The 17722-nt window shown below is 35.2% G+C and overlaps 1 protein-coding gene and 1 pseudogene across 3 annotated transcripts in view; both read right to left on the reverse strand.

The window, feature by feature from the left end:
* The window catches only part of RMDN1 (regulator of microtubule dynamics 1), a 51026-nt gene that overhangs the window by 18576 nt on the left and 14728 nt on the right, over positions 1-17722 (reverse strand). For all 3 annotated transcript variants that reach the window (XM_077771297.1, XM_077771296.1, XM_077771298.1), the window contains exons 2-4: positions 14780-14897; positions 6848-6944; positions 4400-4559 (exon numbers count right to left, since the gene is read on the reverse strand). In XM_077771297.1, the coding sequence (XP_077627423.1) occupies positions 4400-4559; positions 6848-6944; positions 14780-14897 (375 nt within the window). The remainder of the gene's footprint in view (positions 1-4399; positions 4560-6847; positions 6945-14779; positions 14898-17722) is intronic.
* Positions 11455-12793, reverse strand: LOC144237653 (L-lactate dehydrogenase A-like 6B; annotated as a pseudogene).

Here is a 17722-nt window from a genome sequence, read left to right on the forward strand (position 1 = left end):
TCCAGCTCTTGATTTTGGTTCAGGTCATGATCCCATGAGTGTGGGACTGAGCTCCCTGCTGCACATGGAGCCTACTTAAGATTGTCTCTCTTCCCTTCTGCCCCTCTTGCCCACTCACATACTCTAAAATAAAAAGAAAAAAGAAAAACACTAAATAATCTACAAAAAAACTAGTAGATAGAACCAATAAATGAGTTCAGCAAAGCACTCCTATACACTAGCAATGAACGATCTGAAAATGAAATTAAGAACTCTAGGAGTGCCTGGGTAGCTGAGTTGGTTAAACATCTGATTTGGCTCAGGTCATAATCTCATAGTTCGTGGGTTCAAGCCCTGCACTGGTCTCTGTGCTGACAGCTCAGAGCCTGGAGCTGCTTCAGATTCTGTGTCTCCCTCTCTCTCTGTCCCCCCACCCCCTGCTTGCACTCTGTCTCTCTCCCTCTCTCAATAATAAATAAATGCTAAAAAAAATTTTTTTAATGAATTCCAATCGCATCAAAAAAAATACAATACTTAAAGAATAAATGTAACCAAAGTACAAGACTTGCACAATGAAAATTACAAAACATTATTAAAAAAAAAGAGAGAGAGATCTAAATAAATGGAAAGGCAACCCTTGTCTGTGTATTGGAAGATATAATGCTGTCAAAATGGCAGTGCTCCCTAAACTATTTTACAGGCTCAATGAAATCCCTAACAAAAACCCAACTGGCTTCTTTGCAGAAATTTATAAGCTGCTCTTAAATATGAATGAAAACTGAAGAAACTCCAAATACTCAAAATAATCTTGAAAAAGAACAGTTTTTCAAGGACTCACAATTACTTATTTCAAAATTTATCACAATGCTATAGTAATCAAAGAATTGTGATACTGGCACAAAGACCAATAGGTCTACATATAGACCAATGAAACAGAATTCAGAATTCAAAAATAAACTCACACATTTATGTTCAACTGAGTTTTATCAAGGATGAACATTTTCATCAAGGACGAAATGGAGAAAAAATAGTCCTTTCAACAAATAATGCTGGGACAACTGGAAATTTACATGCAAAAGAATGGATGTGAACTCTTACCTCACCATGTATAAAGATTAATTCTTTAGGATCAAAGACTAAATAAATGTAAGGGATAAAAAACATAACACTTTTAGAAATAAACAGGTGAAAATCTGTGTAATTTTGGATTGAGCAAGGTTTTAGATATGACACCAAAAGTACAGGCAATCAAAGAAAACTAAACTGGACTTCTTCAAAATTAAAAATTTATGCATCAAAGAACATCATCAAAAAAGTAAAAAGACAATCCACAGAATGGGAGAAAATATTTTCCCATTTTATATATATAACCAGAGACTAATATTCAGAAAACACTCTTAAAACTAAACAATAAAGAGGCCCCTGAGTGGCTCACTTGTGAGCATCCAACTTTGGCTCAGGTTACAACTTCACAGTTTGTGAGTTCAAGCCCCACATCAGGCTCACTGCTGTCAGTGCAGAGCCTGCTTTGAATCCTCTGTCTCCCTTTCTCTTTGCCCCACTCCGCTTGTGCTCTCTCCCTCTCTCTCTCTCTCTAAAAAATAAACAAACAAAAATCCCCCCTCAACAATAAAAAGACAAACCCAGTTTAAGAATGGACAAAGAATCTGAATAAGCACTTCTCTAAAGAAGATACATGAATGTCGAATAAGCAAGCACATGAAAAGATGCTCAACATCATTACTCATTAGGAAAATGCAAATCAAAGCCATAAGATACAACTTCACACCGGTAGTTGTTAATTTTTTAATGGATAATTACAAGAGTTAGCAAGGTTGTAAAGCAACTGGAACCCTCTTACGCACTGCTATCAGCAGTATAAAATAGTACAGCTACCTTGAAGAACAATTTGACAGTTCCTCAAAAAGAATTACATAGAATTACACATGACCCAGCAAGTCCATTCCTAGATACAGACTCAAAAGAACTGTAAACAGGTATTTAAACAAATACTTGTACATTAATGTTGATAGTTACACTATAAACAACAGCCAAAAATGTGGAAATAACCCAAATGTCCATCAACTACTCATGGGTAAACAAAACGTGGTATATATCCAGTGGAATATTATCCATCTATAAAAAGGAATAAAGTACCGCTACATGTTACAATATGGACGGACTTCAAAAAACATGGTAAGTGAAAGATGTCAGACACAAACGATCCCATACTCTATGACTCCACTTCTAGGAAATATCCTGATGCACGGCAAAGGAAATAACCCACAAAACTAATAGGCAACCAACGGAATGGGAAAAGATAGTNGACAGAAAGCAGATTAGTGGTTGTGAAGGGCTGGAAATAAGAGTAAATAGAGAGTGACTACTTAATGGGTACAGGGTTTCCTTCCGGGATGATAAAAATGTTCTGGAACTACACAGAGGTAATGGTTATGCCACACTGTAAATGTATTAAATGTCACTATATTGGGTGCTTTAAAATGGTTAATTTTATGTTGTGTGAATTTACCTTAATAAGAAAAAAGAGTGAAAGCAGATGTTTACACAAAAACTTGTACACAATTGTCTACAGTACTATTATTTATAATAGCAAAAAAGTGGAAACAACCTAAATGTTCACAGTGATGGATAAACAAAACTGGTATACCCAAACAATAGAGTATTATTCAGTCATAAAAAAATGAAGTGCTCTCATGTACTCAGTATGGATAAACCTTAAAAATATTATGCTAAAGGAAAGAAGCCAGACACACAAAGGACATATATTATATGATTCCACTTATATGAAATGTCTAGAACAGGCAAATTCACAGAGACAGAAACTAGATTAGTGCTTGGCAAGGGACAGGAGCAGTGGAGAATTGGGATTAACTGAGTAACAAAAATATTCTGGAATTAGACAGTGATGATGATTGCACAACACAGTGAAAATGCTAAAAATTCACTGCACTGTATGTATTACAATGATGAATTTTATATAATGAGAACTACAGAAGTAAAAATAAAAGATTTATCACCTTTTTACAAGTATATGTTAAATATAAGGACACAATCAGTTAAAAGTAAAAGGACAGAAAAGGATGTAACATGTTAACATTCATCAAAAGAAAATAAGAGTTGCTATGTTACTATCAAAGTAGAGTATAAAACCAAAAGAAAAAGAAAAAACAAACAAAAAACCTCAAGAGTTATTTCAGAGATAAAAGGGGATCATTTTATAATGATAGAGGTCAATGCATCAAGAAAATATAATCAATTCTAAATGCTTATATTCCTAATAACAACACTTTAAAATACATGCTGCAAAAATTAATAAACTGCAAAAAGGGGCACCTGAATGGCTCAGTTGGTTGAGCATCCAACTCTTGATTTCGGCTCAGGTCATAATCCCAGGGTTACGGGATCAAGCCAAGCATCGGGCTGTGTGCTGAGCATGGAGCCTGCTTAGGATTCTCATTCTCTCATTCTCTCTTTCTCACCCTGCCCCTCTTCCCCTGTTCATGCTCTCTCTAAAAAAAATTTTTTTTAATGTAAAAAAAAAAACAAAAAAACTGCAAAGAAACAAACCTACAATCATATTTGGACATTTCAACATCCTTCTCTCAATAATTTATAGAGCAAGCAGACAGAATATCAGTAAGGATACAGAAGACAAACAACACTATCAACCAACTTGACCTGAATTTATAAAATACTCCCAACAAGAAACTGAATAAGCATTCTTTTCATTGCATAAAGAAACTTTACAAAGGTGGACCATACTGGTTCATAAAACAAATCTCAACAAATTTAAGGAATCCTTAGGGAGCATTTAGAAATGGTAGAGATGAAATCTGGGTGTCAAAATGACTTGAGGGGGGTCTACTGAGGACAGTCCAACATAACATGATGTCCTAATCCAAAATATGAATAATGTCCCCATGTCTCCCTACAGTATGCATTGAAAAACATTATTCTAAACCAGTTAGGAAATTCAGAAAGTAGCAGAGTTACACGTGAAAGTTATACTAGGTCTCAGCTGTCCAGCTGCTCTACTTTCACCTCTACATAAAACAGAAATATAATGTGAGGAAAATGAGTAAACAATTGTCAAATGCTTATACTACTAGGAATAAAGATATAGGTAATTCGTGAAATTATTAACACTCTGTTTAAAAATAAACATTCACAAAACTAATTTATGAACACACTAATAAAGTTACAATAAATGTTCAAGAATGCACAGAAAAAACATTTTTGAAAAAATGTTATAAAACTAAATCTCTTCCCTACTTCGTTAAAATAGAGAAATTTTCTTTCCTATGTAAATTAGGAATAACATTATTAGAAATAATAATTAAGTATAGACTAACGTACCTCTCAGTAGACGGTAACAGTTTCATTACATTAAGCAACTCACCTTATGAGCTGCAAAACTGCGTTCATTTTTTTCTAGTGCTCTTTTTGCATACTCTAGGGCTTCATAGACCAACAGCTTTTTCTCTTCTTCTGAGGTTCCACTAAGCTGAGCTAAATCACGTGATGCCCGTGCCAAACGCCACAGTAACTCCGCATCTTCACTAATTTGAAATAAATATAAAATAACCAGTTTAGCTCAAATTTAAAAATTGTTAAAGGTCATATCACTAATGAATACAAATGATGGTCTTACACATCAGTGAAGATTTAGTAGTGTCAAAAGCCATTATTCACAAAGCTATATTCTTTCACACAAAAACTTTTATTTGCTAATACTCGATACTATACATAAATATTAACTTTCTTATAATATCTAAAATACTAACTTCCTTAGAAAAGATCTTTGTATTTTAATTTTCTAAACACTTGCACTACAAATTCAACATATAACTTAAGGCTTGAGTGCACTGGCCCTTCAGAAAACTAACTGGTTCTTACTTAATATTATCTGGTTCAGATAATACCAGAAAATATATAAACTTTATAGATAGGGTCATGCTTTAAAAAACAAAACTGCTATATCCCTAGGCCAAAATATAGGACCTGGCACACAATAGGTATATGATAAATACGCGTTAATAAATAAATGACTGAATGTAACAAAATCTCAAGATAAATCTTATGTTTGAGTGTGTCATCCATTCCATGATGTATGGAATATTTCAAGTAAGGGCATTAGACCCCTTGAAGAACTTCCATTTGAATATACTTTAATAATATAAGAAATGGTTAATAAACAAAATAGTAACCATAATTAAGAGTTAGAAATATTTTTAAAACATTAGACTTTTGGGGCACCTGGGTGGCTTAGTCGGTTAAGCGTCCGACTTTCGCTTGGGTCATGATCTCGCGGTTCGTGGGTTCGAGCCCCGCGTCGGGCTCTGTGCTGACTGCCAGCTCAGAGCCTGGAGCCTGTTTCGGAGTCTGTGATTCCCTCTCTCTCTGACCCTCCCCTGCTCACGCTGTCTCTCTCTCTCTCCAAGAAATAAATAAAATATTAAAAAAAAAAAAAATTAGACTTTTTATCCTTTTTATTAAATGTTTGCCTTTAAGCCCATTATGTATTTGTTAACAAAAAATGGTGTTCACTTGGGGGGGCCTGTGTGGCTCAGTTGGTTGAGGATCCAGCTCTTGATTTCAGCGCAGGTCATGGGATCAAACCCCACATGGGGCTCTGCACTGACAGCACAGAGTCCGCTTAGGATTCTCTGTCTCCCTCTTTCTCTGCTCCTCCCCTGCTCGCATTCTCTCTTGCTTACTCTCTCAAAATAAATAAATAAGCTTAAAAATGGTATTTACATAAAATTTTGAAACCAAAGGTAAAAATAGTATATCTATAATTAAATAAATATGGAGTAACTATCTTATAGCTTACTTTTCAAGTAATTACTGAAATGACTATAAAATACCAAACCAGCCCCTATAACTAAATAAGGGGAACATGGAGAAGAAGAAATGGATATTATAGACATTTAGGAAGTAAAAATGATGGATCATGGTGAGAAAACTTGTCTTGGGAATCTAAGAAAGGTAGCTGAAAATGACTCTATTTTTAACTTAGAAGATTAAGTAGATAACGTGGTCTGGAAATGCCATTTTAGCCTTATTTAACCAGGATAGAATCTTCTTCCACCTGAATCCTCCCAAAAACTGACTACAGAATGATACTCTGGACTAAACATATAATCTGATACTTAAAACAGAAAAAGGAGGTATTTTTAGTTTCTCGAAAAAACTGCTTCTACAGTGATACAGAGGGGTGCCTGGGTGGCTCAGTCATTAAATGTCCGACTTTAGCTCTGGTCATGATCTCAACAGTTCGTGAGTTCATGCCCTGCGCTGGGCTCTGTGCTGACAGCTCAGAGTCTGAAGCCTGCTTCGGATTCTGTGTCTCCTTCTCTCTCTGCCCTACCCTGCTTGTACTTTGTCTCTTTCCCTCTCAGAAATAAATACACATTAAAAAAAATTTTAAGTGATACACAGATGCTATTCATGGTGGCATATAATCAGTCTAATTCATTTTTATCCTATACCAGTAAGAAATTAACTTAAAAAATGAGAAATATATAATATAGGTAGATGAGATAACCATATATTCAACAACTACTTCCTAAGATCCAAAGCAAAGTAACAAATGTAAAAAATACTTCAACATTCTACTAGAATAACTAAGGAGAATCTCCTTTACTAAATTAATGAGATACATAGCATTTGTGAATCATTTACTGAAAGAAACATTATACTATAAATTAAACACTAAGAAACATTATTTTGCAGTAAAAACTTTTAAAAAATTATAAAAAATTTTAAGCAACAAGAATCATTTTAGTTGTTAAATAACAAAAATTTTGAGGAAACTGCAAACCCAAGCCTATCATATATTGCCTACCTTTCCTTGTATTGAGTCAGCAACTGATAAAGTTTTTCTGTTTCTCCACTCTCATATAGGTAGTCTGCTTGTTCAAGAATTTCTTCAACTCTGAAGACTAAAAATGAAAGACACAATAAAGTAGGTCTTCCCAAGCCAGACTGCAAAAATTCCAAGAAATATAAACACTTTCATATATAAGAAAAAGAAATTAGATATAGAAATCACCTATAAAAAAGGATTGGAAATTCTGAAGAATCTAGATGTAAGTAGTAGAAATAAGTAAATGATGTGTTTTTTGAAACCAGAGAAAATAAACACATTAGAAAATTTATTGTGGAACTGACTAAATATATTTTTTTTAAATGTTTTTTATTTATTTCTAGGAGAGAAAGAGAGAGAGAGAGAGAGAGAGAGAGAGAGAGAGAGACAGCGTGAGCAGGGGACGGTCAGAGAGAGAGGGAGTCACAGACTGAAACAGGCTCCAGGCTCTGAGCTGGCAGTCAGCACAGAGCCCGACGCGGGGCTCGAACCCACGAACCGCGAGATCATGACCTAAGCGAAAGTCGGACGCTTAACCGACTAAGCCACCCAGGCGCCCCTAAATATATTTTTTTAAATGCAATTTCCTGCAAGGGATTTATGGTACCCTTACCCTCTACATACACAAACTCTCTGTTGTTGTTGCTAAGTACCATCCACTGTTGAAAATGATAATGTAATACCCACTTCCTGTACTGAAAATTATTAATTTGAATGGACTGCACCACACTGTCTCACTAGACTCTCTTTATGCTCCAACTTACACAGATGCTGTTACAGAAAGAGTCTAAATCTGTCGTCAGAAACTTACATGAATTTAACTACACAGAGAATCTGAGACTTACCTCATGGCACTATGCACCAACCAATTCATTAACTATTTTACACATTACTATAAAACATACAAACCTTACAGACAATGTGATGCTCTAAAAAAAAGTTGATTAGTCCTAGAAAAAAAAGTAAGCTTGAATTTCAGGATATTCCAATTATTACTAAGGAACAACATACTGAGCTGTCTTCTACAAGGGTGCAGTATTACCTAGTCCTACAGATAAGCCAACATTTTAATATGTTCAGTTAAGTTTATTATTTACCTTAGTATGCCTTAATTGATAAGAATGTATTTGACGTTGAATATAATTTTTAAAAAATTAAGATCTAGACCAGAAAAAAAAAAATCTCCTGAATTTGACGCAACTATGAAAAATATTTTTTACTAAGTTAGTATCATGATGTACTTATAACTAGCATAGAAAAATTAAATGAATTAGCAAATTCTTCTTTAATCCTACCTCAATCTGGTTGGGGTCCATAATTCAATATTCACATGGCTGGTTAATTTTCTTAAGTTTGCTTCCATTTTATTGTATTTTTTTATCAGGGGCTGAGTGTCCAAATTTGGGTTATAACAACCCAAAGTTTTTTTAAGTAATCTCTACACCCAACCTGGGACTCAAATTCACAACCCCAAGATCAAGAGTTGTGTGCCCTACCAACTGAGCCAGCCAGGCACCCCCAATAACCCAAAGATTCTTAAAAAGTAGTAATCTTAGCATTCTTAGTCGATATTTGTGGTAGGCAAAATAATAGCCCCAAAATGGTCTACATCTTAATCACCAGAACCTGTAAAAATGTATAGGTCTCATGGCAAAGGGGAACTAAATTAGTAACTAGAGTTAAGGCTACTAATCAGCTAACCTTAAAACAGGAAATGATCTTGGATTAGTCAGACGCCCAATATACTCCCAAGAGTGCTTAAAAGTGGAAGAGGAAGGCAGAAGAAGAAAGTCAAACGAGGTATAACAAAGAAAAGAAGGCCAGAGTGAAATGATTGCTGGCTTGGAACACGGAGGAAAGGGTTTTCAGTAAAGGGTAATGGGAAGCCTTTAGAAGCTGAAAACAAGAATTCACCCCTAAAGCCTCCAGAAAGGAATACAGCCCTGCCAACTCCTTGATTTTAATCTAGTGGGACCCATTTTTGGGACTTTTGAGCTATAGAATCATAAGATAATAAATTTATGTTGTTTTAGGTTACTAAATTTGTGGTAATTTGTTACAGCTGCTGTCACACAAAGCTTAAATATTAAACACAATATTAAATATACTGATCTGGCATATATGAATGTATATTTTGTAAATAGCAAAGCTATACTTAATTCCATTGACTGATTTTTCTCAGACTTTCTGAGAAGACTGATATAGATTACTGTCCTTAACATGATCTAGGAATGCTTCATCTCATCATCCACACAATTAAAAGAAAAATGTAGAAACAAAGTTAATAATTTAAAATAATTTAAATCCAGCTCAAAGTCTGAAGCCTGCTTTGGATTCTGTGTCTCCCTCTTGTTCTACCCTCCCCTGCTCATGCTCTCTCTCTCACAAAAACAAAAAATAAATTTTTTAGCAATTTAAATCCTTTTTTTGTGTTCTATTCTTAACTTCTCAAGTCACTTATTTCCCATTTCTTTATTATACAGTATAGTACCATAAGCTATAATATCCAGGCTTTAAATATGTTTTTCTTAATTCTTCAAACAGAAATTTCTAAAATCATACACTGTGCAATTTACAAGAAAAAAATGCACTTACTCTGATACTACAGACTCACATAGGCACTAGGGTAGGAGCGTACTGTAGACCACTCATATCTGCCAATCAGCTGTGGGTTTTTGTTTTTGTTTTTTTTAACTTGTTTAATGCTCTGTACTTTTCCTGAAAATATTTAAAAATAAGCTATGTTACTGACATAAAGAGACCATATTCTACAAAATGAACTAAACTTTTAAAGTAAATTACTTTTCAACTTAATGAATATCGCAGGATGAGATATTAATTCAGTTGTACAATGAAATCTTCAATTTATCCTAAAATGAATATGCACAAGATCATAATTCTTAGAACTTAAAAAAAATGTCACTGATGTGACCTAAGTTAGTAAACTTTGATTTTCTGTTGTTTTCTGGGTAAGTGTACTCTTAACAATGTTAGAGGTATCTGGACAAAAACTACTCCTCTAACCAAGAAAAACAGCTCTATTTCTGGAAGTTTCTCCTTATAGAACTTAAAAGTAGAAAATGAGTATCTAGATTTTTTCAGATACTCTAGGATTTTTCTAGGGCTAAAAGGCTCTAAGTAGCAACATCATCGCAAATTTTTCACATCAATACTCTGTTGAAGCAGTACTGGAAGCAGTGCCTTAAAGATGCCCTACTGTGGTACAAAAGAGTACAGATGAAGGAGCACTGACCTCAGTTCTGTAGATTCATCAGAGGAATCAATACAAGTATATGAAAAGAGAGAACTGAAGTGATTATATGAAGAAGCTTTATTTAATAATGGGCCACTTATAATTATCTTTTAGACATTTTACAAGTGAACTTTGTCTCTCTCTCTCTCTCTCTCTCTCACACACACACACACAAACACACGAGTACTGTGACTGTATTAGCACATCTTTAAGAGCCTTAAGTTTTGTCTGTTTTAAGGAAATAATGAAAAACTTTCTATTGGAATTCTTCAATTACGACCATTAAGTGGGTATTTGCACTATATTGCGGTAAATACAGAAGTTACCATTTTAAAAATGGGTCCCACAATCAAATCCAAATGAAATGTCAAAAAAATATATATGCCCTTAATTTCTAAAAACATCTCCCTTCAGAATAGGATTTTATCCCAGTATATTGACGAGGACAAAAGTTTTTAATTGGTCTCAATGAGCATGAAGTAGCTCTAAAGAGAATTAAGCAGTATTGATAAGCAAAATTCTCTAAAGACCGTTTTCTAAAAACTATAAAGATCACAGTACACCAAACGGGAGACAGTTATATGACAGAGTAAAACTTGGAAGGAGTGATGAAATTAAGGCTTTATAGAACACAGCTCATTTTCCAACTTAAAAGAAAATCTGATCTCTATATTTTGTCAGTAAGCGGGTTTTTCCCCAAGGGCTATGGCCTTGTCTCACAAATTATAATGAACATGCCAATCAGCTAACTATAAAGTGACATTTTATTTAAGAAAACAAAGCTAAAGAAAATTAAATAGAAAGAAAATTAAATAGGCTAAATAAATATCCATACTCCATTTTTTGTATTAACTTCCTAAGTGCTCAAAATTGCTTGAAAATACAGGAGGAATTCTAAACTATAAGGCAGCTTTCATTAAAATCTTTAATAAAGACAATAAATTTAGATTTCAGAATAAGTTACACCTTAGAATGTTAAAATTTTTTTCAAGGTCAAATCAAAGTTTTATTATGGTGTTAGGATTGGAACTAAAAGAGCTATTTTTATTTGTAAATACTTTTATTTTTATACTTGTGGAGGAAGTTATAACCTTTTTTTTAAAGCATATAAATGAACAAATATATAAGCCAGCCAGAATGAAAGAATTGATATATACTAGATGAAAAGAACCAGAATTTCGATAACACATTAAACACGCACATAAAATGTTTAGACTATTGCAACTACTATATATACACACATATGAATTCAAATTTATTCAAAAGTTTTGTATACAATCCTATAACTATTCTCTCTCCTTCACTGACTTCATAAGGGTAGCTCTGAACAACTTTAAACCTTGATCTCCTTCCATATTTCCCAAAGCTTTTCTGTACTCTTTCTCAAACAGACCTCCTCTTCAGGAGTCAGCTTTATTTTTAAAAAGTTTGCAAAGAACACTAAGAAGTACCTCTTCATTTATTCCACAGAGGCCCTTAGTTCTGGTGGAAACTGGATGCACTCTTCTAAGATTCTTCAAAATGCTTTCTGTTATGCTATCTGTTGGCCACAGAGAGGCCAACAGCCCAATTATATAACCTTTCATTTTAAACATCTCATAACCACAGGTTATCACTTCTTTGTGGACATTTTCTCAGTGCTCAGGATCTTTATCCGTTACTATTTCTGAATTCAGATCCTTCAAAGGATACCATCAATGTTAACTCAGGGAGCCTGGGTGGCTCAGTCAAACGTCCGACTTCGGCTCAGGTCAGATCTCACGGTTCCTGGGTTCGAGCCCTGCATCAGGCTTTGTGCTGACAGCTCAGAGCCTGGAGCCTGTTTTGGATTCTGTGTCTCTCTCTCTGCCCCTCCCCCACTCATGCTCTGTCTCTCACTGTCTCAAAAATAAACTATAAAAAAAAATTTTTTTTTAAATGTTAACTCCACTCAACACAGGTACACTTAAGTCTCTATGTTCTCCAAGGATCCATTCATGACAACTTTCGGAGTGGATACCAAGCCTTTGCCCAATAACGAAACAGAAGCAGGCAGTGTCCAGACACAGTCACTTCCAATAACACGGTTTTGGGAAAATGCACTCAACGTCCAAGCTATGTAAGTTAAGATATCCACTGGATTGGAAACCACTATCATTTTGAATTGGGGGCTATACTAGGAAATCATGAATTTAAAGAAGTACACATTTGTCTTGAGTACATCAGTCATGTTTCTCCTTTTCCTGGGCATGCACCTGCTGTGACTGATAATCACTAGGTTGGAGTTTGCACTGACAAGGTAATCTTTGTTGGAAAATACATTTTGCATTTTCGTAAAAGAGCTACCATGCTGAAGATCCACGGTCTCACCCTTCAGTTTGCCTCCATCAACATCCACAAAGGCAACTTCATCACTCATCTTTTAATAAGATGCTGATAGCACAGGCCATGCCAACTGATCCAGTTCCGATAATGGAGATCTTATTGTCACAAACTGTCTCCTCTGACATGAAATTCTTAGTAAGTTCACACCTGACAGTTATCATCTTGGAGATGGGACTGAAGGACCAGCTGTTCCTCAAGGGGACACATGCCACCTGGCAGGGACACAGAGCTATCCCTAAGCAATAGAAATTCACTCCTATGGTGCCTGGTCTCTGGCTTGCCCACAGGACTCCCCCAGCCCAGCTCATGGTGTCTCATTCAAGACGTTAAGGAAGAGAATGGAAAAAAGCCGCATCAGAGTTCTTTGTGGCGCAAAGTTGAGAAACAGTTTTAGGTTTAATGCACTAAGCCCCCAACTCTCCTCCCCCACCCCCACCCCGCCAGCTCACTACTGTGGCTGCGCAAGACCACGTCAAGTTCATGCAACCCTCACAAGCTGTCTAGCATATTAATTAAAATGTTCTTTTTAATCTACTGAATATGCAGTAATTTTAAATAAAAACGCTTTTGAAAAAAGGGGCTATTACCATCAAAGCTAAAGTTAATTTCAGCTTTGCCTTTCAAAGAGCCATATTTTGTAGCTCAGGGAAGCACTACAGCTTTGCACTCATTTTCTGTAAGGAAATGGTGCTGAAGCACACTGAAACTAAGTTGACAGATGAAAAAAAATTGATTAAAGTTCTCATTTCTGCTCTGACACTTTGAATTTGAAGAAGTTAAACTTTGAGTTTCTTTTCAAAAATTATAATGGGTGGAGCCTGGCTGGCTCAGTCAGTAAAGAATGAAACTCATGATATCCGGGTCTGAGTTCAAGCCCATCTTGGGCAGAGAGTTCACTTAAAAAAAAATACTATAATGGAATAAAACCACACACACACACACACACACACACACACACACACACAGAAAAATCTTAAAACTGCAACACCTCTCAAGGATAAGTTTTAAAAAATTATCATATCATAATACACTTTACAATACATAATAACTACCTTATAAAGTTTCTGTGAGAATTGAGGCTAGGGTAAAAAGTATAGGGAATCAAGTCCTCTACTTTATCCTTCATAAAAATTATACATTAAAAAAAGGAAAAGATAAAACAAAAACAGCAATTCTCAATTATTTGCTCTTTTAAAGATAAGAATAGTCAAGGGCAGATGAAATCAATAAATATTAGTTTTTGGCTAATATCCTCAAATTCTTCATCTATCAAACTTTAATAAGAACATCTATTCAAAATAAAATTTCTGCTTCCTTCCCCAGTCACCTTCTTGATGAGTAAAAGGTGGGGACTATAACAAATAAAAAAGCTTAACCCATAAATTAAAAGTGTTTTTTCTGGGGCACGTGGGTGACTCAGTCAGTTAAGTGTCCAACTTCAGCTAGGTCACAGTTTCATGGTTTGTGAGTTTGAGTCCCGCACCGAGCTCTTTGTTGTCACCCCAGATCCCACTTCAGATCCTCTGTCTCCCCCCTTCTCTGCTCCTCCTCTTCTCTCTCTCTCTCTCTCCCCCTCTCCCTCCCTCTCTCTCTCTCTCAAAAATAAACATTTTAAAAAGTTTTCTTCTAATATACTGAAATTATGGCTCTGTCTACATACACAACTGGTTTAGCTGTATTTAATTTTTAAAATTCAAGTTTCAATTTGTTTACTTATCTATAGAATGCCAAAAACCAAATTTGATAGAATTTTTCTACTTTTCTATCAGTTACTTGATATTTAGCACCAACTGCATAGTTTGTAAATAAAATACTTCTATTTAAAAGTAATTGGTCTTTCTTAACTATACCTAGAACAGTGTTAATACCTTGGAATTAAGGAAACAAAAAAAATCATTGTGTCATAAGGGCCAGATATAGTCTCTGTGGTATATATATCCCTCCGTATCAAATCCCTCAACCTTTTAAAAACGTAAAAAACATTCTTGCCCCAAGGGTCCCATAAAACTACAAAGTATTAACAGTATTTCTCACTGAAGGAACTCTAGTTGCTAGAAGAAATTATATATACACAGACATATATGTATATATATATTCACACAGATAAAACACACACAGAAACACACACACACATATATATTATCAGACTCACTGACAAGTAGAGAAAAGCAGAAAATAATATAGCCTCTAACAATGTTAGTTTCATTACCTATTCAAAAACAACTCTAAGTCATTAACAAAATATAACAAACATAAATAACTCTAAGTAGTCCACATGTTTAGCTTAGGCTTACCTTTGGCTGTGGCATGAACCACAGCAGCGTGAGAAAATACTTGATACGCTTCAAAACCCAAATAAGAAAAGGCTGAGAATAGAAGGCTTCTTTTCAAAGGTCCTAGGTTTCCCATTACCTATGGATAGAATTACGGTCAGAGTTATCAAACACAAAACTTCCAGGAACAGCTACTCCAAGCAAAACTTACATCAATTAAAAAAACCACATCAATTTTCTCCTACCCCCAAAGCAATCAATTCTTAGAATACTGGAAGTTCAGGGGTGCCTGGGTGGCTCAGTCACTTAAGTGTCCAGCTCTTGATTCTGGCTCTGGTCATGGTCTGGTGCAGTTCCTGGAGTGTGAGGCCTGCATGGGGCTCTGCACAGACAGTGCAGGGCTAGCTTGGATTCTTTCTCTCTCTCTGGCTCCTCCCTGTCCCTCTTTCTCTTTCTCAAAATAAATAAATAAACTTAAAAGAAAAAAAAAATTGGAAGCTCAAATTTTACTTCATCAAATTCTTCAGTGAAACTGTTTCACACAGTTACCTTATAGGGAGAGCATAATCTTTTAAGAAAAGATCCTGAACAATGGCTAAGGCTAACAACAGTTAACTTATCTAAAAATCACATTCCTGCTGGTAAGTGCTGGATTATAAGATCTACATTTCATTTTTAAAAAATTTTTTAAATGTTTATTTATTTTTGAGAGAGAGAGAGACAGAGTACAAGCAGGGAACGGGCAGAACAGGCAGAGAGAGGGAGACACAGAATCTGAAGCAGGCTCCAGGCTCTGAGCCATCAGCACAGAGGCTGACACGGGGCTTGAACTCATGAACTGTGAGATCATGACCTGTGGCAAAGTCAGATACTCCACCAAATGAGCCACCCAGCACCTGAGATTTACATTTCATTTAAGGAGGCACGCATATTGTAACTGTATGAAATAAAATATAAGATGCTAATATATAAATACCAATCTTAACAGACAAGGTGAATATTATCAAATATGGTGATTACACATTTAAAAATGTACATGGTTTTAAAGATATCTTCATAAGTGATCCATAAAACCCATAGTTTTTAAACAATGAATAAAATAAAGAGCATGTTCAATCATATTTGTAAATTAATTTTCACAATTATGGCCAGAATTCTCAAAACCAATAATAAAGGAAGACTTATATGGTATCACTCCACCAATTCTTTCCTACAACAGTACTTCTCTTTCATATAAATAGTATTTTTTCCCTTTCTGTTGAATTATTCCCACTGATATGAACCAAGCTATACTATCTTTGTAAGTTGCAGTTTTCTTTTAAAAACTAAAAGCTTCCTCTTGAATTCATTTCTCTCTTTAGTCTCATTTCTAACTTTTCTGTATAGCAAAAGTTTTAAAAAGATGTCTGTACTCAGGGTGCCTGAGTAGCTTAGTCAGTTAAGCATCCAACTTGATTTCAGCTCAGGACATGATCTTGCGGTTCACAGGACGGAGCTCCACGTCAGGCACCACGCTAACAGCATGGAGTCTGCTCGGGATTCTGTCTTCTCTCTCTCTCTGCCCCTTTCCCTGCTTGTGTATGCCAGTGCACTCTCAAAATAAATATTAAGAAAAAAAAAAAGTTGCCTGTACTCTGTCTCCACTTCCTCTCTTCCCATTCACTCTTGAACTCCTACAAATCACTTTTATCCCCACACCTCCACAGATGGTGTTCTAGTTAAGGTAACCAAGGATGAAGCTATTTCCTATGGTCAATTCTGAATTCTCAGCTTCCTTGACCTATCAACAGTATTTGACAGCTGATTCCTTTTTTTTTTTTTTAAGTCATAAATGGCTATTTTTTAAAACAGCTTTAATGAGACATAATTAACATAAAAGAAATTGTACAAACTTAACACGTACAATTTATTAAAACATGCATATAAATGCATAAAACCATCACTATCACCACAATCAAGATAATGAAAAAATCCACCACCACCACCACCCGATTTCTTCATGCCTCTTTCTAATCTATCCAGCCCTTTCTTCACTACTTGCTTTGTTCTCTCACTCTTGAAATACTTTTCACTTGGTTTTTGGAATACTACTATCATTAATTACCTCCAGTTTCAACAACTGCTCTTTTACTTTGGCTAGTTCCTCACTGGCCAGGAATGTTTTGGGCTTTATCTACTTAATTTACCTTTCTCTACTTATTTCATTTTGGTGGTCTCATGTCTTTAAACATCATCAATGCGTTAAAACATACAAACATAATACGAAGTCTCGATGACTCCTCTGAATCAGAATCATGTATCCAGCAACTTAATCGATATCTATCTCCACATGAAGTAAAACAGGCATCTCACATTTATTAGCTAAAACAGCTACTGCTTCCTTTAACTTCACCCACCTTACAACTTCCCTTTTCAGGGTAAATGGAAACTATTACTCCAGATGTTTAGGTTAAAAAAAAAAAAAGCCAATAAAAAACCCTGTAGGCATTCTTGACTCTCTCTTATGACTCACATCTGACCCATATTTTAACTTCTCATAAGGATCTAGGACTGGAATGAGAAAACATATTCCAATTTGCTAAGTGCCTTGTTTACTTTTTTGAGCATGAATATTCAGGATATTGTACATAACTGGTTTCGAAACAAATCAACAGCAAAAAAGGATAACTGAATTTGACAAAGTTACAGTTGTAACATTTAATTTTCTGAGTTTATTCATATATACCAAGGAGAAGCAAGATGGGGTTAGAGATAGAGGCCATGGGGAGTGGGTGTGTATGGTGGTGGTGATATGATACTTAGAAAAAGAAGGAAAAGACTAAGATTTCATCAGTAAGTCTCCTAGTTTCCTATTTTTACGGCAGATTTATCACATGGTATAAGAGTTTGCATAGACTATTATAACTTGAGAAAACTGTACATGTAGAGTGTTCAACCTCCTTGCTGATAACATGCTCAATATTA

The sequence above is a fragment of the Crocuta crocuta genome, unplaced genomic scaffold (assembly GCF_008692635.1).
Source record: "Crocuta crocuta isolate KB4526 unplaced genomic scaffold, BGI_CrCroc_1.0 scaffold235, whole genome shotgun sequence".
In the NCBI taxonomy this organism is placed as follows: domain Eukaryota; kingdom Metazoa; phylum Chordata; class Mammalia; order Carnivora; family Hyaenidae; genus Crocuta; species Crocuta crocuta.